Source organism: Colobus angolensis, unplaced genomic scaffold (genome assembly GCF_000951035.1).
Source record: "Colobus angolensis palliatus isolate OR3802 unplaced genomic scaffold, Cang.pa_1.0 Scaffold501, whole genome shotgun sequence".
NCBI classification, from domain to species: domain Eukaryota; kingdom Metazoa; phylum Chordata; class Mammalia; order Primates; family Cercopithecidae; genus Colobus; species Colobus angolensis.
The window spans coordinates 827,976-849,644 of NW_012118500.1; the positions used below are offsets into that span (position 1 = coordinate 827,976).

At 42.5% G+C, this 21,669-nt stretch overlaps 1 protein-coding gene across 3 annotated transcripts in view; it reads left to right on the forward strand.

Annotated features, from left to right (window-relative positions):
* Positions 1 to 21,669, forward strand: part of SPATA18 (spermatogenesis associated 18) — a 61,220-nt gene that overhangs the window by 29,137 nt on the left and 10,414 nt on the right. For 2 of the 3 annotated variants that reach the window (XM_011960054.1, XM_011960055.1), the window contains 5 exons: positions 5,742 to 6,003; positions 7,825 to 7,983; positions 8,832 to 9,007; positions 11,475 to 11,598; positions 14,305 to 14,388. In XM_011960054.1, coding sequence (XP_011815444.1) covers positions 5,742 to 6,003; positions 7,825 to 7,983; positions 8,832 to 9,007; positions 11,475 to 11,598; positions 14,305 to 14,388 — 805 coding nt within the window. Of the gene's footprint in view, positions 1 to 5,741; positions 6,004 to 7,824; positions 7,984 to 8,831; positions 9,008 to 11,474; positions 11,649 to 14,304; positions 14,389 to 21,669 lie in introns of all 3 variants that reach the window. The other variant, XR_001003797.1, reaches the window with a different exon arrangement.

The following is a 21,669-nucleotide window of genomic DNA, read 5'->3' on the forward strand; positions in this document are numbered from 1 at the left end:
CAAAGAAATGGGGGCTGTCTCGGAACCCTTGGGGAAGCACTGTCCATGTCAGTTGGGTGGAGGTATGGGTGTCTGGGTCTTCCCATGTAAAAGCAAAAAGAAACTGACAATCTGGGTGCAGGGGAATAGTGAAAAATGCATCTTTTAGATCCAGTACAGTAAAGTGTGTTGTATTTGGTGGAATGAGAGAAAGAAGGGTATAGGGGTTGGGAACTACCGGATGGGTGGGACAAACAGCTTCGTTGATAAGATGAAGATCCTGCACTAACCAAAAAGTTCCATCTGCCTTCTTTACAGGTAGGATTGGGGTGTTACAGGGAGAATGAATGGGGATGAGGATGTGTTGGCTGAGTAACCTAGTAATGATTGGTTTTAGTCCTCGTAAGTGCTGTGGAGAGAGAGAGAGAACTGTGGACGGATTGGAAACTGAGATGGTTTCTTAAGTTTTATAAGTATTGGTGGATGATGGTCCACCACAACAGGAGTGGAGGTGTCCCACACTTGGGGGTCGATAGGAATGGGGAAATCGGGGAAAGGGTTAATAGGATTGTTGGAGTCATTTGAGTTAGTCAATACTAGAAGCAGATGGTGGGTAGGGTGGGGGGCGCTAGTAGGGATGGAGATACAGGCTTTCAGTTGACTTAAAACATCTCGGCCCAGTAGGGGAGTGGGGCATGAGGGGATAATGAGGAACGAGCGTGCAAAATAGTTGTTGGCCAGGCAGCAATTAAGGGGTGGGGTTTTTCGAGGGCTGGACGGAGAGCCATTAACTCCTACAACAGAAATATTGGAGGGAAGGCTAGGCCCTTCGAAAGATGGCAAAACAGAGTAGGCAGCCCCGCTGTTGATTAAAAAATTGTCTTACCCGCTACCAGGAGAGTTACCTGTGGCTCGGCAAGGGTGTTGGGGGTCCCCAAGTCCCGGCACCTTCAGTCGTCATCCAGATGTAAGAGCTGGAAGGAGCTCCCAGGGTCCTGAGAAGGGACATCACGTTGAGGCACCATGCCCGTTCTCAGGGTGGGGCAGTCAGATTTCCAGTGCCCTTCTTCATGGCATGCTGGACAAGGAGTTGTTGGCAGACAAGGGTTAGGACACTTTTTAGCCCAGTGTCCAGGTACTCCACACTTGTAGCATGGCCGCACTGGCTCAGGCGGTTGGGGACTCTGGGGACATCTATTAGCCCAATGCCCTGGGTTACCGCATTTATAGCAAGCCCCTTTTATTATCTTTGAGCATCCGGGGGTTTTGCTCTCCAGTTTTGAGTTATGGCTAGGCTGCAAAGCAGCAACTAAGGCTTGAGTCTGGAGCTGTACCTTCTGCTTTAGGCGGGCCTGTCATTGGGCCTCAGCCATTTCCTCCCTTGAATTATAGACCTTGAAGGCCCACTTGACTAGGTCTTGAATAGGAGTTTGAGGTCCATCCTCTGCCTTTTGGAGTTTTTTCCGAATATCTGAGGCAGATTGTGAAATAAAATATGATGCTAGAATAGTGGCCCCGGCTGGGGAAGCTGGGTCTAACTGAGTGTATTGAATTGAAGCCTCAGTTAGCCTGTTTAAAAATGTGGCCGGGTTCTCATCTGAACCTTGAATAATTTCTTTTAGTTTATTAAAATTTACTACCTTATTTGAGGCCGCCTGCATACCAGCCAGAAGACATTGAGTCATCATATCTCATCTTCGGCGGCCTGGCTGGCCTACTTGATAGTTCCAGTCTGGATCTATAGAGGGGACTGCTTGTTCCCCTAGTGGGAAGGCAGGGTCTGTTAGGTGTAATTGGTTGGCATGCTGCCTGGCAGCCACTAGGATGCACTCCTGCTCCTCAGGGTTTAGAGTAGAGGTAAGAATAACCTGGAGATCATGCCAGGTTAAATCATAGGCCTGGCAAAGGTATCTAAATTCTTTGGTATAAATTGTAGGGTTGGCAGAAAAATCTCCCAAACGTTTTTCAGTCTTTGAAAGATCTGCTAGTGAGAAGGGAACATGAACTCTAACTACGCCCTCCGCCCCGCCCACCTCACGCAAGGGTGCTAAGACCGCAGGGAGGTTGGATAGGGTGGGAGTAGGAGTGGGGGCAGTTAGGCAATCTTTAGAGCGGGTATGGGCAGAGATAGGCGAACTAAGATGACCAGGCGGAAGTGCCGAGGGGTCGGAGGGAAGTGTAGCCTCAACAATAGTGGGAGAGGCTGAGGAGGGAGGCGGGTCAACTGCGAGAGCAGGAGGGGGAGGTGGAGCCGAAAGAGGAGGTGGGGCCGAAGCGGGAAGGGGAGGTGGAGTATACAGTGGGAGTGGAAGGGAGGGGAAGCTGACATAGGCAAGTCAGATAGGAAAGATGACTCTTTTCTGACTGCGCTAGGTCCATGCCTTAGCCAACTTGACTTGGGCCAAGGAACATTGGCTACACAAGTCTGGTCGAGAACGCAAGTCTTAAAACTTTTGTATATAATTTATTTTAGACCACTTGCCTAAGCGCTGACAAAAACTACTGAGGTCGGTTAAAATGTTACGGTCTAGAGTGCCCGCAGGCGGCCATTGAGACTGATTGTCTAAATTATACTGTGGCCACGCCACAGTGGAGAGGAACACCAGTCGCTTTCATCTGAGATCTTGTTCTAATTGCAAAGTTTTGAGGTTTTTTAGAAGACACCCTAAAGGGGAGTCTCTAGGTATTTTGGATTGGGGGTTTCCCATTGCCTTCCTCTCACCAATAGGCGGAAATGGAAACCGAACTCTACCTGGCTACAAAGCATCCTTTGGAGCCACCAGAGACCAGTGAGAGGCTCCTGGAGCCGGAATGGAGATTACCTCCAGGCGGACGTCTCCGTCCTGGACGGGTCTCACATGGAACGGAATGGAGTTCCTTTGGGCAGACGTCTCTGCCTTTGGGAACTTTCCTGGGTCACCTGGTGACCAGAAAAAAAGCCTTGGGCCTGCGCAGGACTTCTGGCCAAGGGATATGAGAGGGAGGCAGAAGGTACTCACCCCTAGGAGACTTGGAGGTGGGGAAAGCAATGTCCAGGCCCTGGTCCGTCTGGGGCGTGGAAGGAGGAGGTTCCTCAGACCTTGGGGGGGCCCTGAGGAGGGGTCTCCTCCCGGGTTTCGGCACCAGCTGATTTGCTTTAATGCAACCCCCAGAGCAAATGCCAGAGAAAAGGCAAGTAGGCAAGGCAAAAACAACTTTATTTACAAGCCAATGTGAAGGAGGGGCGAGGTTCACCAGTCTCCGGTGGTGGAGGCCAACGAAGTCCCTCCGGCATTCTCAGAGGAGGTTCCTGGGTCCCGCGCACGGGGAGGGGCCGAGGAAGTTCGCTCTGAGCGCCTGCCAGGAGCGGCTTTTATGTCCCAGGCCAGAAGTGGGAGGGCAGTGGGAGGGACATAGGTGGGTCAGGGGTGGGGTGGTAGGCGTGGCTAGGTGGGTTCCAGTTCTTCTCCGTCGGAGGTCGGGTTGCGCCTGCGCAGTTGACCCGTGTCTTTCCCCGGTGCAGGAAAGTTGACGGTGAAGAACCCGGAACTACGCCATCTTGCCTCCATTTGTCCAAACAATTAGGAGTCCAAGGGATGGTGTATACTGGAGGCCTTACTCTATTAGTTTGTTTGAAAGGCTTAAAAATGGGCAGTGATGAGATAGATCCAGAGTTTTGTTGTAAGAGCCTAAGGCCTCAAATGGGTTAATGTTACCCACAGGAGTATCCCAGGGTATACATCCCAAAGTAACATTACAATTAAAGAAGTTCCAATGATATTGTAAGTATGGATGGTGGGGGAAGTAATAAGATTACAAAAAGGTGGAGATGTTTCCCATTTTACCAGCATGGAGAGAAATGGTTAGGGTAGGAAGGTGTGATAAAAAGTCTTGCTCAGCCACAATTAGATTTACCCAAAGCTCATCCATAGAAATGGAAAAGACAGGGGCCTGGAAGGACACCAGTCATCTAGAGGATGACTTTCAGAGGCGTGATTATAATCCAGGAATAGAGTTAGAGGTGCATGTCCTTCCTCTTGTCCTTGTTCTGCAGAATCCCCTTGTCAGGTATGTTGGTGAGGTTGTGGCTATTATGGCTTAGGAGAAAGAAGTGGCCCTCTGTCATGAGGAAGGGAGGGACACTCACTTTTCTAATGATGCTCTTGTTTGCAATGAGAATAGGGTCCTCCCACTGTAACCTGGAGGTGGCTTGTAACCTGGAGGTTTTGGACATTTTCTACTCTAGTGTCCTGGATTTCTGCAGCGATGACAGGCCCCTGTTCTGTTAGTGTTATGGGGATGAGCCTTGGGATTATTGGCTAATGAAAAAGAATGTGCCAATGCTGTCACTATGTAATGAGTGTGGTGCTGGCATTTTTCCTCCTCCAATAGAACTGTTTTTATTTTAGATATTTCCTCCTGATTATTGAAAAATCTTAAAGGCTACATTTAATAAAGTAAGAAAGGGAGTTTGTGGGCTTTGTTCTAAGTTTTGGAGTTTTTGTCTGGTGTCTGGGAAAGTTTGACTTAAAAAATATATGGCCAGAATGGATAGGCCCTTAGAATCCCTAAGGGGGGTCAAAACTTGTGTATTTATGCACGTCCTCCACCAGTGTAGCCTGGAAAAGGATGGGACTCTCAGATGGCTCCTGAGTGACTTCTTGTAATTTAGAAAAATTAGCAGGTTTTGCTACTGCCTTTTTCATTTCTTCCAACAAAAAAGAGATCATATAATCTCGTCTGCCCCTGCCTCTGTTTGGGCCAGCATCAGTGGCCTGGTATTGCCAGTTGGGTTCTGTGTTGGGGACAGCTTCTGCCCCAGCTTTAGCATTGTTAGGATTATGAACATGAGCTTCATCTGCCCAAGCTTGAACATATGCATGACCTTTCTTCATGGGAACAGCAAGTAGTTAATACCACAAATATGTCTTGCTAGGTTCAATCAAAGGCAATAGTCAAAACCTGAAATTCTTGAATGAACTTAGAGGGATCCTGGCTAAATGAATCCAAACTTGGATTAAATTTGTGAATGATCAGACATTGGAAAAGGGACATGAACTTGGATTGCTCCTAAATCTCCATTAGCCACCTCACAGACAGGCAAAACATTTTGGGATTTTCTGAGGACTCTCTACCAGTGTTATATGTAACTCCTGTGTGAGTATCTGAGAGGGATAAAGTATCTGGACATGGGGGTGATTGATTAGGGGATGGAGCAGATGGGGAGAGTAGAGGTGAAGCATGAGCAGGCTGAGGACAATGTGATAGGCAAAAGGGTCATCTCAGACACCAGAATTGAGGAGAGAGGAAGTTCCTTGGAAGGATATATGAAAATTTTTATGTAGTTTTGAGTTTTTGTATAAAGCCAAAAAGACCTGAACATATGGGACCTCTGAATCCCTTTTGAGGTTCTGGTAAAATGAGTCTAGATGTAAAATAATATTGTGATGCAAAGTTCCATTAATAGGCCAATTTGATGTATTAGGGACTACAAAAGAAAATTATATGCTTCTTTTTGAGAGTTTATAAGTCAAAATGGGACTGATTTTTAAGAACGCATGCATTCTGGAGATGTATAGAAATTCTAGTTACTTATAAATTTTTGGGAAAGAAGTCTGGTACCAGATGCTGGAGTCAGATGATAGGGAAGTCTAATCACTTCTGAATACTCAGATAAGGAGTTTTGCCTCCCAATAGTCGGATTGATTGGCCACCAGGTGATCTTTGCTTTACTCAAGAAGCAAATCGAAGGGTTTCCCTGGCTGATTCTCTCTCATCAACAGGTCCTCCAGGAGCCGTTCTCCCAGCCCTGCCCCTCGGAGCCCTAGCTGCAGCCGCAGCCGATCTGCCAGCCCCTCCACGGCTGTCAAGGTCAGGAGCCCGTCCCCAAACCGCTCCAAGCTGTCCAATGTGGCGTGCAAGGCTGCTCTCTTGTCCCGCTTCAGCGATTCTTATTCCCAGGCCCGCCTGGACGCTCAGTGCCTGCTGCGGCGCTGCATCGACAAGGCTGAGATCGTTCAGCGGATCATCTACATCGCCACAGTGGTATGTGACCCCTGCGGGACCCCCGGCTCCTTGGGGCAGCGCCGAGACAAGTTTGGTAACGTGAATGGAACAACTTACAAAGACTAGTGGATCCTGAGGTCACAGAAGTGGGGGAGATTCCAGTCTCCCCATCTGTCTCCTTCCTTCTTTTTCATCCTCCTTCCCTTTCTTCCTCCTTTCCTATTTCCTTCCTTCCTTCCTCCCTTCCTCCCTTCCCTCCCTCCCTCTTTCCTTCCTTCCGTCTTCCCTCCCTCCCTCCTTTCTTTCCTTCCTCTTTCTCTCTTCCCATCTCTCTCCCTCTCTCCTTTCTTCCTTCTTCCCTCCCTCCCTCTATCCTTTCTTTCCTTCCTCTTTCTCTCTTCCCATCTTTCTCCCTCTCTCCTTCCTTCCTTCCCCTCTTTCCCTCCCTCTCTCCATCTCTTCCTCCTTCTTTCTTTTCTTTCTCCCTTCTTCCTCCATTGTTTCCTTCCTCTCTCTCCTTCTTTCTTTCCTTCCTTCCTTCCTTCCTTCCTTCCTTCCTTCCTTCCTTCCTTCCTTCCCTTTCATTACAAATAGTTGGGGGGTGAATCATTTTCACAATTGATAACTATACATATATATATGAATAGTTATATAATATTTATTTAGTTAGTTATATTGACCAGGCATTTGTTTAAGAAGTATCCATAAATACCGGACTACCTCAAATGGGTTTATAAAAAGTTGATTTGCACTGTACCTTTTGTCTAATATGGGCATATTAGACACAGTGAATATATTATTGCTAATGGCTATCATTTGGTTTCCTTTAGTTCTTAAAAAAAAAATAGAAGGTTGTGATTATGTTAATGCTTCTCTTTATTTAATTAAGAGTAGTTATTAAAACTGCTAACATATCAGCTATTTGAGTATGGCAAATTTTAAAAGTGCATATATGTATCCTTAGTTTCCAAAACAAATATGTTTGTTCTATGGGTTAATGCCATACAAAGATACTGAGGAGAATTGTTATGAGGAGAATTGTTAAATATTAAGAAACAAAACAAAACATTGGTATGAGAGCAGAATTATCAGAAATACTGAACTTTATCCTGTATTTATTCATTTAAATCAGAGGTTAGCAAACCATTATCTATGGACCATATCTGGACCTGGCTCATATTTCTAAGAGAAATGCTACTGTAAGAATGTAAGAATGTTTTTAGATTTTTAAATGGTTGTAAAAAAAAAGATAGAAATTGTGTGTAGTTCAACATGCATACAATATTTGCTATCTGGCTCCTTATAGAAAAATGTTTGCCATCCCCTGGTTTATATAATTAAGAACCACTTACTGAGTTAGTTAAAGCTCTATCAATGTACAGGCCATGTCTTCTTTATATAACTGAGTTTTCCCAATGCTTACCACACCATAGGCATTTAATAAATATTTGTTGAATTAAAATATGCCAGGAAACATGTCTGAGTCTGGGTATGTGTTTATAACATAAACACTAGACTGATAATTTTCTCTTATTTCTTGACCAGTAATGTGGTATTGCTATGGGCTCATAGCAGGGGATTTATTTCCTTCAATTTCTGCACTGTCCTGTTTCCTGCACTTAGAATTTCTAGAACAATGGTCAACTGTCTTGATGTTAGTGAGCATGGATTATTATATGTTTATGTACTTTTCAAAATTAGAGATGTATTTTCTTCCAGATTAAAAATGTTTTTGATCAACTGTGTTTAGTTATCAGAAGACCAATATGATGTTGAAGCTTGGATTCTTTCTAATTCCTTGCTTTGGATCTCTTCATTTACCTCTTTTCACCAAAAAATTTGCTGCATTTTTATGTGCAGGAGGCATTCCATGTAGCAAAAATGGCATTCAGACATTTCAAGATCCGTGTGAGAAAATCATTGACACCATCTTACGTGGGGTCGAATGACTTTGAGAATGCTGTCTCGGATTATGTCATTTGTCATCTTGATCTATATGATTCTCAAAGCAGTGTCAATGTAAGTGTTGGATCTCTTATTAGGACTGGTTTACTTCTGCTGCTGCTGTTTATATTGAGTACTAATAACTCAGAAATCCATCCAATATTTAGTATTTATTGTATGTAATGAAAAAGAAGAAAGGAACAGCATTCAATTTACTTGGTAGCACCTGCCATTATTGACTGTTTCTTCCTTAAAAATATTATGGGGAAAAATTGTCTGAGTTTCTTTAGATAGGCTGTTATGGTCAGGAGATGGAATATCATAGTACTTAAGAGCAAGGATTTTGGGAAAAGTAAGTATGGATTTGCTTCCTGACTGTTGCACTTACTAGCTGTGTGATCTTACACATTTACTTAATCTCTGTGTGCTTTAGTTTTCTAATCTTTCAGTGGGAGTAAAAATGTTCATTACTCCCTAGAGTCACTGAGAGCATTAAATGAAAGAAAGTAGTCAATTTGCTTAGCACAAGACTTGGCACATAGTTAACACTCAGTAAAAGCAAACTATTATAATGATTGTTATGGATTATGAACAGTTCAGAGTTCTGTGTTGGCACATCATACCCTTGCCCAGAATAGAAAAATAAGGCAATGATAAATAAAAGCCACAGAAGGTTTTTTTCCTTGCCTTTTTAGGACTCTCTTGGCTTTTACTGTGTCATTTCTACTCTATGTCCTCTTTCCTCCTTCCCTGTGAATGGGTGGCAACATCTTTCTCCTTTTAGCACATATACTGCTTTCTGCTTTAACTTGTTTTGGCTCACATTCTCTTTTCCCACATCCCATCAGTCCTAATATTCTTAGGATGTTAGAGTGTTTTTGTCACAGGCTGGTAACAAAGTGATGCCATCTTTTGTTTTTCAGGATGTGATCCGAGCTATGAATGTCAATCCCAAGATTTCATTCCCTCCTGTCGTCGACTTTTGCCTTCTCAGTGACTTCATCCAGGAGATATGTTGCATTGCCTTTGCAATGCAGGCCTTAGAACCACCCCTAGATATTGCATATGGGGCAGATGGAGAAGTTTTTAATGATTGCAAGTAAGAGACAGAGGAGCAGAAGTTAAGGAATTCATCATGAGTACATTGTCTTGTCTGTTTCCTGAGAACAATTTAGGGAAAAGAACTCTGGGTGGAGAAATTAACAGACACTACCTGATTTCCAAGCCTACCATATACTTCTCTGTATTCCAGGGCAGGACCCACTCCTGGAGTTATTTTCCATTGAACATAACGTATTAGTCTTTGGGGGAGAACTAATGAGGACTTGGAGCCTATCTAGAACATTTTTTAAAAGATGCTCTATAAATACAAATATGCATTACTTTCTATTGGTTTGTATTGCATTACTCAGGCCAGGATTCTCAAAGTATGATGTGTAGATCACCTGCATCAGAATTACTCAAGGTACTTGTTAAAAATACACATTCCTGGATTACATATCCTGATGTTTTATGCAGTAGGGCTAAGATGGGGCTCAGGAATCTGCAATTTAACAACCACCCAGGTGTTCCTTATGCACACTAATGTTTGAAAATTAATGCTCTTGACTCCATTGTCTAGGACCAATAGATTGCTACCAGCTTTTACAAGATAAATACTCCCTTATAAATTAAAAGACATTAAACTAATTTAAAACATTGTATTGTGATTTCTTGAGATCACAGGATATAGCTGGAGATTATCTGGGAAGAAATCAAGCTAGTGGTTAAGAACACAGGCTCTGGCCTCAAGCTGCTTAGGTTCAAATTTCAGCTCCACTACCTATTAGCTGTATAATGTTAGTCATGCCACTTAATTTTTCTATTTCTTACTTTCTTCTCTATCCAATGGGGGAAATAATAATGCCTACTTCCTAGGGTCGTAGAAGGTTAGTTGAGATAATTCAAACAAAGCACTTAGGATGCTGTGTAGCATGAAGTGGGTGGCCAGGAAATACTCACTCTGGGTTTTTGTTCAGGTTGTAAAGTTATGCCCAGCATTCCTGCAAGCTTGCTGATGAGGGAGGATGGATAGTACCACTCAGAATCATTCACTTTCTTTCACTTATGCAAATCACAACAATAATGAATTTTCCAATTGCCTTATAGCATGTCATATTTTCTTGCCATTGCCCTGCTTCTAGTTTCTCCAGCATGGATCAACTCATGGAAGAGCTGATATTAGGACATTACACTGCAGTTGGGTCTTTTTGGTTCCCTTACAGAGCACATTATCTTCATTTGTCTCCTTTTATTCCTTTCTCCTTTAGAGGATTGATAGTTCCACTCAGAACCTTTCACCTTTTTGGTTTAAGGAATCTGCACATGTCAAAGACTTCTGTAGGGTCTCTTGCTGACATGCCTTTAACCAGAGGGAATGTGCAGCTTCTAGGGCATTCTCTGGCCTGTGTGCCTGGACATCTGTGCAGCTGGAATTGGATTTTATAACAATTATTGGATTTGGTTCTACTTCTAGAACTTCACAGAACAAGGCTAACCCTTTTTCAATCTGGCAGCCTTTTGTGCATTTGAAAGCAATTACTCAAATCCTCCTCCTTCTGGCCTCAGGACTTCAGGTTTTCTTCATATGAAGTAGGTTTAGGACTTCTTGACAAATAGATTCATTGCCTTGGTCTGTGCACCTTTTAAAGAAAGTGAACTGACCAGCCTAGAGGGACTACCACCCTTTTTATTCTTATTCTCCATTAATTTAGCTAACTTGCAGTAGTTTTCTCTTTCTTTCTTTCTTTTTTAGCTTTCTGACAGTGTTTATTCATTTTGAGTACTACTGAAATCTACTGTATTTTCACTTGTACTGTGACTAAACCATATGTCTCCTCTATTTGTGCAAATACTTTTTAGACTCAATTATAGGACCTCATATGTATTCACATTTTATTTTATCTTATTAAATTCAGCTTATTGTTCCAGCCTGCTGAGCTGTTTTTATTGTCATCTGTTGTGTGTTTTTTTTTTAGCTAACCACCTGCATCTTTGAGCATGTTTTCTATATTTCATACAACTCATTTATAAACATGATAACTTATCACAGTATTGAGAGAGAGCCCTCAGCATCTTCCTTCGGGTTTCTGTTAATCCATTAATTACCCCTCTTTGGATATGATCCTTGAATTAGTTTCCAATCCACCTACTTAAGTTAATCATCCTCCTATATTTCTTTTATTTTGTCCACAAAGACAGCATGAAAAATTCTATGGGAAGCCTGATGGGACTTCAGATAGCTAGTCTATGTCTTTAGAATTCCCCTGAACTGCAACTCTTGTAATCCTGAGAAGAGAAGGAAAACAATTAGTTTGAAATGATTTGGTCTTAGCGCATCCATGCTGGGTCCCAGTTATCATTACTTCTTGTTCTAAGAGGCCACAAACATTCTTTAATAACATAATTTGTTCTATATTTACTCAGATCTGAGCATAATACAAAATGAAAATTCACACTGATGTTTTCCCCTAGATATGCTCCATAATTGCTTAACTTCTCTTTCTTGTTTTGTGTATTGAAAACAGATACCGCCGCAGCTACGACTCGGATTTCACGGCTCCGTTAGTCCTCTATCACGTGTGGCCTGCTCTCATGGAGAATGACTGTGTCATCATGAAGGGAGAAGCTGTCACCAGGAGAGGGGCTTTTGTACGGTGGCCTTGCATAGTGACAGTTCATCCCAAGTGTTTGATTCACAAGTTCGAGAACATTTATAAACCCAGAGATTCTATAAAAGAAGTTTATAAAAAGTTGATAAGATTTCATGCAAAGGAGAGGACGGAGATGATCCCCAAAAAGAACTGATTCTTTTCTTTGATTTTTCCGTAATTCTGCATAATTTCCTGGAGTAATTTCTTTACTTCTTGCTTTATTTAGAAGATGGAATCAGTCATGTTTACCTCCTCCATCTTAGAATTACTATGATATTTTAAAAACAAAGCCCTTTGAAGTTATCTTGTAGGAGGATTTCCATAATCCTAAGCATTTAAAATCAATTAACTTTCAGGAAGTGATTTGCCAAATTTTTACTGACAATTCTCTATTTTGAGAAACTGTTAATGTGCCCTGTTTTTCTCTCCTTGGTATGATGTGTATGGAGCGGGGGAATGGAGACAAAGAGGGCAGAGGAGGTGGGAGAGAGTAATGAATCAGTTTGAGAAGGTTGAACCTACAGAATATTAAATACTTGAACAGCCTTTAAAATGAAGTCTTAGGTTCTGTATGTGAGCCTGTGGGTGTGTACGTGTTGTAGTGGGGATTGGGTGATGGAACTGGTGGTGCTTGGATATTCTGCATAGTTTATGTTATGTAGTTTTACCCCTGCCTTTCCTAGAAAGAGTTAAGTGAAGCCCCTTAGTCCAGAATGATGCACCATCACACAGCTGGCTAATCTCTGTTCCTGTTCTCCTTGAACTGAAGAATAGGGGAAGTGCTTTATGGCAGCTTTCATACATACAGTGGAGAAGGGGAATATTTTATTTTAAAAGAACTTAAGAAAAGGGTTTTTGTAGCTTAAAAATCCCATTACAGCGAATACTATATTAAAATATTTTGTTCCATAAATGTTGAGCCCTTAGCTTAGCACAGTGGCCCACACCTGTAATCCTAGCACTTTGGGAAGCTAAGGCAGGAGGATTGTTTGAGGAGTTTGAGACAAGCCTGGGCAACATAGCAAGACCTCATCTCTACAAAAAATAAACAAATTAGCTGGGCATGGTGGTGCATACCTGTAGTACCAGCTACTTGGGAGGCTGAGGAGGGAGGATTGCTTGAGCTGGAGAGGTTGAGGCTGTGTGAGCCATGATTGTGCCACTGCACTCCAGCTTAGGTGACAGAGTAAGATCATGTCTTTTTTTTTTTTGAGATGGAATCTCATTCTGTTGCCCAGGCTGGAGTGCAGTGACATGATCTCAGCTCACTGCAACCTCCTGGGTTCAAGCGATTCTCCTGCCTCAGCCTCCTAAGTAGCTGGGATTACAGGCGCCTGCCACCACACCCAGCTAATTTTCACATTTTTAGTAGAGACGAGGTTTCACCATGTTGGTCAGGCTGGTCTCAAACTCCTGACCTCGTGATCCACCCACCTTGGCCTCCTGAAGTGCTGCGATCAAAGGCATAAGCCACAACACCTGGCCTGAGATCCCATCAAAAAAAAAAAAAAAAAAGATCAAGCCCATAGAAATAGATGTTGGATTTTATTGATCTGACAGCTACACATGTTCTACAATAAAACATACTTCTTGCTCCTACAGCAGTCACTTTCTGTTAAGAAGATTCTATCTGCAGTGCAGTTTGGAAAGGAGGGAGAAGAAATACCCACTATTCTTATGTTTTACATCAAATAGCAATTGCCTTTTAACTTCCTTCTTCTCTCCCATCAAGCTTATCACGAACATTTGTCCAAACTTAAACCCTAAAACAAAATAATAGGAAGTTCTTCCTAAAACAAAGAATTTGGAAAAGAAAGGGGTTGAATTAAGGGAAATTTTAAGGATTTTACCAGTAAAATCTCATTTTAGTGAATATAGCTTTCTCCTTATTCATTTAGTTAGAGAGCAGAAAGGCAGTAGTGGTGTTTCATTCATTCATGATATTTATTTATTCAATAGTTATTTATGACCCAAACACTGTATTTATGTGCTAGAGATTTAGCAACAAATAAAACAGATACAAATCTCTACCCACATGGAGCTTATATTCTCCAGCACTAACAAACTCCTATGTAATTTCCAATAGCTTACTCACAAAAACATTCTACTGGCATCAAACACCAGAATATCCCAAGGTTCATTGTAATGGGATTCTATTTAAAATTACCCTGGGCCGGGCGCGGTGGCTCAAGCCTGTAATCCCAGCACTTTGGGAGGCCGAGACGGGCGGATCACGAGGTCAGGAGATCGAGACCACCCTGGCTAACACAGTGAAACCCCGTCTCTACTAAAAAATACAAAAAAATCTAGCCGGGCGAGGTGGCGGGCGCCTGTAGTCCCAGCTACCCCGGAGGCTGAGGCAGGAGAATGGCGTGAACCCGGGAGGCGGAGCTTGCAGTGAGCTGAGATCCGGCCACTGCACTCCAGCCCGGGCAACAGAGCGAGACTCCGTCTCAAAATAAAATAAAATAAAATAAAATAAAATAAAATAAAATAAAATAAAATAAAATTACCCTGAAGTTATTGCCACATATTGGGCAGCAATAGGAAGTGAAAGGAGTGTAGCTTGTGCAGATGATCAGTAATGGGCAAGTGTAATCATATCAGTAAGATTCTTATTCTATGGGATATGCATGTTGTTTTAAGCCATGACAGTTTTCACAAACTCCTGACTATGTCTCTCTCTTTCTCTCTCTTTTTTAAGTGGAATTCGGTGCGATCTCTAAGTCGATGTCGAAGCAGGAGTTTAAGTCCCATTTGCCCCCGTAGCCAAATTGGTTTAAGCATGGTACATATCTATCTAATCATTTTTACACAAAATTCGTCTATGGTTGGCATTTTTTTTTTTTTTTTTTTGCTTCAGCAGTACAAAAGAGATGATTATAAGTCTACAGGTGGAAAGAGAACCTGTTGCAATAATGCTAGCTCCAAACTGATTTTTATATTACTGTAGGCTAAAGAATTTATTATTCTAGAAAGAAGTAGAGGTAGTTTTATCTTTCTTTCTTAGTTCAAGGAATAGTAGATTTTATGTATTTCATAGTTTTATTTTTATCTTTGGATGAAATGGGCTATTAGATATCAGACAGTGGACTAAAGAGAGAATGGGATACCTTGGTCAATTGATCTTGGCACAAGTCCCTGGTTCCTCTAGAAATTTGTGTATGAGTTTGGAGAAATTGCTCAAATGGTCTGGATTTCAATACCTTATAAACGGCATTGCAGATATTAATGTGTCTTCAACTTCAAATTAGAAAAAATAAGGTTTTTTTGTGTATTAGTTTTTGGAAAGATTGCTAATACTTCTGTTAAAGAAAAAAAGAACAGCAAAAACATCATGAAAACTATGAAGATAACATCCCTAAAAACAGGATTATGGGCTGAGTAGGGTCGCCCACACCTGTAACTCTAGCACTTTCACAGGCTGAGGTGGGAGGATTGCTTGAGCCCAGGAGTTTGAGACCAGCTATGGCAACATGGGGAAACATCGTCCCTACAAAACAAAACAAAAATCCTCCCCCAAATTAGCTTGGCATAACAAAAAACTCCCCCCCCCAAATTAACCAGGTATGGTGGCATGTACCTGTAGTCCCAGCTACCTATGAGGCTGAGCTGGGAGGATCACCTGATCCCAGGGAGGTCGAGGTTGCAGTGAGCCGTGATTGTACCATACTGCACTGTAGCCTGGGTGAGAGAGTGAGACCCTGTCTTAAACAAAACAAAACAACCCCCCCAAAACAATTTTAAAAATTATGATTCACCACTATTAATTTATTCAACACATATTTAGTCAGTGCCTTTTGAATACAGGGTTAGAACAAGACATGTGGGCAACAGGAAGGCTAACAATGTGCTATTCCTCCAAATAATAATTATTTAAATATTTGTTCAACCTTGTTTTAGAGAGAGTGGTAGAGAAGGAGAATCACATTCGGCAACCCTACATATTTTTCTGAAACTGCTTCTAGCATGCAGCTGTAGACCCAAAGTTGCAAAACTTCCTCAGCAAAACAAAAACAAAACCAAAAACTCCACAGTTGATGAGACCCAGCTTCCTTACTAACTTTTTTTTTTTTTATACTTTTAAGTTCTGGGTTATATGTGAAGAACATGCAGTTTTGTTACACAGGTATACACATGCCCTGGTGGCTTGCTGTACCCATCAACCCATCGCCTGCATTAGGTATTTCTCCTAATGTTATCCCTACCCTAGGCCCCCACTCCCCTACAGGCCCCAGTGTGTGATATTCCCCTTCCCTGTGTCCATGTGTTCTCATTGTTCAACTCCCACTTATGAGTGAGAACATGCAGTGTTTGGTTATCTGATCTTGTGATAGTTTGCAGAGAATGATGGTTTCCAGCTTCATCCATGTCCCTGCAAAGGACATAAACTCATACTTTTTATGGCTGTATAGTATTCTGTGGTGTATATGTCCTACATTTTCTTAATCCATTCTATCATTGATGGACATTTTGGGTTGGTTTCAAGTCTTTGTTTTTGTGAGTAGTGCTGCAATAAACGTATGGGTTCATGTGTCTTTACAGCAGAATGATTTATGATCATTTGGGTGTATGCCCAGTAATGGGATTGCTGGGTCAAATGGTATTTCTAGTTCTAGATCCTTGAGGAATTGCCACAATCTCTTCCACAATGGTTGAACTAATTTATACTCCCACCAACAGTGTACAAGCATTCCTATTTTTCCACAACCTTTCCAGGATGTGTTGTTTCCTGACTTTTTAATGATTACCATTCTAACTGGCGTGAGATGGTATCTCGTTGTAGTTTTGATGTGCATTTCTCTAATGATCAGTGATGATGAGCTTTTTTTCGTATGTCTGTTGGCTGCATAAATGTCTTCTTTGGAGAAGTGTCTGTTCATATCCTTCACCCACTTTTTGATGGAGTTGTTTTTTTTCTTGTAAATTTGTTTAAGTTCTTTGTAGATCCTGGATATTAGCTCTTTGTCAGATGGAGAGACTGCAAACATTTTCTCCCATTCTGTAGGTTGCCTGTTCACTCTAATGATCGTTTCTTTTGCTGTGCAAAGGCTCTTTAGTTTATTAGATTCCATTTGTCAATTTTGGCTCTGCGCATACTTATGTCCTGAATGGTATTGTCCAGGTTTTCTTCTAGGATTTTTGTGGTCCTAGGTCTTACATTTAAGTGTTTAGTCCATCTTAAGTTGATTTTGGTAAAAGATATAAGGAAGGGGTCCAGTTTCAGTTTTCTGCATATGGCTAGCCAGTTTTCACGACACCATTTATTAAATAGGGAATCTTTTCCCCATTGCTTTTTTTTTTTTTTTTTGTCAGGTTTGTCAAAGATCGGATGGTTGTAGCTGTGAAGTTTTATTTCTGAGGCCTTTGTTCTGTTCCATTGGTCTATATATCTGTTTTGGTACAAGTACCATGCTTGGTTACTGTAGCCTTATAGTATAGTTTGAAGTTGAGTAGCATGATGCCTCCAGCTTTGTTCTTCTTGCCCAGGATTTTCTTGGCTAGGAGGGCTCTTTTTTGGTTTCACATGAAACTTAAAGTAGTTTTTTCCAATTATGTGAAGAAAGTCAGTGGTAGCTTGATGGGGATAGCATTGAATCTATAAATTACTTTGGACAGTATGGCCATTTTCACAATATTGACTCTTCCTATCCATGAGCATGGAATGCTTTTCCATTTGTTTGTGTCCTCTCTGATTTCCTTAAGCAGTGGTTTGTAGTTCTCCTTGAAGAGGTCCTTCACATCCCTTGTAAGTTGTATTTCTAGGTATTTTATTCTCTTAGTAGCAATTGTGAAAGTGAGTTCACTCATGATTTGGCTCTCTGTTTGTCTGTTATTGGTGTATAGGAATGCTTGTGATTTTTGCACATTGATTTTGTATCCTGAGACTTTGCTGAAGTTGCTTATCAGGTTAAGGAGGTTTTGGGCTGAGACAATGGGGTTTTCTAAATATACAAGCATGTCATCTGCAAACAGAGACAATTTGACTTCCTCTTTTCCTAATTGAAAATCCTTTATTTCTTTCTCTTGCCTGATTGCCCTGGCCAGAACTTCCAACACTATGTTAAATAGTAGTGGTGAGAGAGGGCATCCTTGTCTTGTGCCGGTTTTCAAAGGGAATGCTTCCAGTTTTTACCATTCAGCATGATATTGACTGTGGGTTTGTCATAAATAGCTCTTATTATTTTGAGATATGTTCCATCGATACCTAGTTTATTGAGAGTTTTTAGCATGAAGGGGTGTTGAATTTTATCAAAGGTCTTTTCTGTGTCTATTGAGATAATCATATAGGTTTTGTCATTGGTTCTGTTTATGTGATGGATTACGTTTATTGATTTGCGTATGTTGAACCAGCCTTGCATCCCAGGAATGAAGCCCACTTGATCATGGTGGATAAGCTTTTTGATGTACTGCTGGATTCACTTTGCCAGTATTTTATTGTGGATTTTCGCATTGATGTTCATCAGGGATATTGGCCTGAAATTTTCTTTTTTTGTTGTGTCTCTGTCAGGTTTTGGTATCAGGATGATGCTGGCCTCATAAAATGAGTTAGGGAGGATTCCCTCTTTTTCTATTGTTTGGAATAGTTTCAGAAGGAGTGCTACCAGCTCCTCTTTGTACCTCTGCTGTGAATCCATCTGGTCCTGGACTTTTTTTGGTTGGTAGGCTATTAATTAGTGCCTCAATTTCAGAACTTGTTATTGGTCTATTCAGGGATTCGACTTCTTTCTGGCTTAGACTTCGGAGGGTGTATGTGTCCAGGAATTTATCCATTTCTTCTAGATTTTCTAGTTTATTTGTGAAGAGGTGTTTATAGTATTCTCTAATGGTAGTTTGTATTTCTGTGGGATCAGTGATGATATCCCCTTTATCATTTTTTATTGCATCTATTTGATTCTTCTCTCTTTACTTCTTTATTAGTCTGGCTAGCAGTATATCTATTTTGTTGATTAAAAAAACAGCTCCAGGATTCATTGATTTTTTGAAGGGTTTTTCATGTCTCTGTGTCCTTCAGTTCTACTCTGATCTTACTTGTTTCATGTCTTCACAAAGTTCTTTTGCTGTGTTCAGCTCCATCAGGTCATTTATGTTCTTTTCTACATTGATTATTCCAGTTAGCAATTCGTCTAACCTTTTTTCAAGATTCTTAGCTTCCTTGCATTGGGTTAGAACATGCTCCTTTAGCTTGGAGTTGTTTGTTATTACCCACATTCTGAAGCCTGCTTCTGTCAGTTCATCAAATTCATTCTCCATCCAGTTTTGTTCCCTTGCTGGCGAGGAGTTGTGATCCTTTGGAGGAAGAAAGGCATTCTGGTTTTTGGAATTTTCAGCCTTTTTGCACTGGTTTTTACCCATCTTTGTGGATTTATCTACCTTTGGTCTTTGATATTGGTGACCTTTGGATGGAGTCTTTGAGTGGACGTGCTAATCCTTTCTGTTTGTTTCTTTGCCTTTTAACACTCAGGTCCCTCTGGTGTCAGCCTGCTGGAGTTTGTGGAGGTCCACTCCTGACCCTGTTTGCCTGAGTATCACCAGCAGAGGTTGCAGAGCAGCAAAGATTGCTGCCTGTTCTTTCCTCTAGAAGCTTCGACCTAGAGTGGCATCTGCCAGATGCCAGCCAGAGCTCTCCTGTATGAGGTGTCTGTTGGCCCCAAATGGGAGGTGTCTCCCAGTCAGTATACACAGGAGTCAGGGCTCCACTTGAGAAGGCAGACTGACCCTTAGCAGAGCTCAAATGCTGTGCTGGGAGGGAGGTTCCTTGCTCTCTTCAGAGTCATCAGACAGGGATGTTTAAGTTTGCTATAAGCCCCTGACTAGGGCTGCTGCCTTTTTTACAGAGATGTCCTGTCCAAAGAGGAGCAATCTGCCAGTCTGGCCGCAGCAGCCTTGCTGAACTGCAGTGTGCTCCACCCAGTTCGTCCCAGCAGCTTTGTTTACACTGTGGCCATAAAACCGTCTACTCTAGTCTCAGCAATGGCGGTGTAACTCCCACCCCAATAATGCGCTTTAAGCAAACCGGCACACCCCTCCCCCCACCAAGCTTGACCTTCCCAGGTGGATCTCAGATTGCTGCTGTGCTGGCAGCCAGAATTTCAAGCAAGTGGATCTTAGTTTCCTGGGCTCCACGGGGGTGGGACCCGCTGAGCCAGACCCCTTGGCTCCCTGGCTTCATCGCCCCCTTTCCAGGAGAGTAAATGGTTCTGTCTCCCTGGTGTGCCAGACGCCACTGGGATATGAAAAAAAAAAAAAAAAAAGCCCCTGCAGCTCGTTTGGTGTCTGCCCAATTGGCCGCCCAGTTTTGTGCTTGAAACCCAGGGCCCTGGTGAGGTAGTCACTGGAGAAAATCGCCTGGTTTGCATGTTCGAAGACCGTGGGACAAGCGCAGTATCTGTGTCGGAGTTCCTCAGGCTCAGACCCTCAGGGCTTCCCTTGGGTAGGGGGAGAATTCCCTGGCCCTTTGCACTTCCCAGGTGAGACGACGCCCCACTATGCTTCGGCTCGCCCTCCATGGGCTACACCCTCTGTCCAACCAGTCCCAATGAAATGAACTGGGTACTTCAGTTGGAAATGCAGAAATCACTTGCCTTCTGTGTTGATCTCGCTGGGTGCTGCAGACCAGTGCTATTCCTATTCGGCCATCTTGAATCACCTCCCCCTTAGTGACTTTAATAAGCATCTGTAGTGACTCCCCTATGCTCCTTATCATACATCCTTTCTGGATCTGATGGATGCTAGATTTGCGAGGGACACAAAAATGGCAAAAACGTTATCTTCTCTGAATAGATCTTAATATAGGAAGATCACGAGATCATGTCTTTTGCAGGAACATGGATGGAGCTGGAGGTCATTATCTTTAGCAAACTAACACAGGAACAGAAAACAAAATACCTTTCTCACTTATAAGTTGGAACTAAATGATGAGAACACATGTACACAAAGAGGGAACAGCAGACACTGGGGCCTACCAGAGAGTGGATGATGGGAGAAGGGAGAGGATCGGGAAAAATAACTAACCAGTACTAGGCTTAATATCTGGGTGATGAAAATCTTTCCAAAAATTCCCCATGACAAGGTTTTACCAATATAACACACTTGCAGATGTACCCCTAAACTTAAAAAGAAAAATAAAGTATAGGAAAGAGAAAGATTATTATGATTTAAACAGATTAGCTGAATGTGATACAGTCAACAAATCAATACATCCATACTATGATACAATATGATAGTCAATAAAAGAAGCAGAAAGGGCTAGAGTCATCAGAGGAGATAGAGATTCCTCCCAGATTTGGTCATGAGGAAGGCATTCATGGGGGAGGTAGTATTTAATTTGGTGTTTTAGAATGGGTGGATTTCAATGAGCTAGGAAATTGTGAAGGAATATTCAGGTGAAGAAAATGACCTAAAAAATTATAGGCAGAGGGGCGGAGCAAGATGGCCGAATAGGAAGAGCTCCAGTCTCCAACTCCCAGCGTGAGTGACACAGAAGACCGGTGATTTCTGCATTTTCAACTGAGGTACTGGGGTCACTTCACTAGGGAGTGCCTGACAATCGGTGCTGGTCAGCTGCTGCAGCCTGACCAGTGAGAGCTGAAGCAGGGTGAGGCATCGCCTCACCTGGGAAGTGCAAGGGGGAAGGGAATCCCTTTTCCTAGCCAGGGGAACTGAGACACACAACACCTGGAAAATCGGGTAACTCCCACCCCAATAATGCGCTTTAAGCAAACCAGCACACCAGAAGAATATATCCCTCACCTGGCCGGGAGGGTCCCACGCCCACGGAGCCTCACTCACTGCTAACACAGCAGTCTGTGGAGACCTAACCACAAAGAAGCAGCAAGGCTGGGGGAGGGGCGCCTGCCATTGCTGAGGCTTAAGTAGGTAAACAAAGACGCTGGGAAGCTCGAACTGGGTGGAGCTCCCAGCAGCTCAAGGAAACCTGCCTGTCTCTGTAGACTCCACCTCTGGGGGCAGGGCACAGCAGCAGAGGCCTGTGCAAACGCGAACAACTCTGTCTGACAGCTTTGAAGAGAGCAGTGGATCTCCCAACACGGAGGTTGAGATCTGAGAA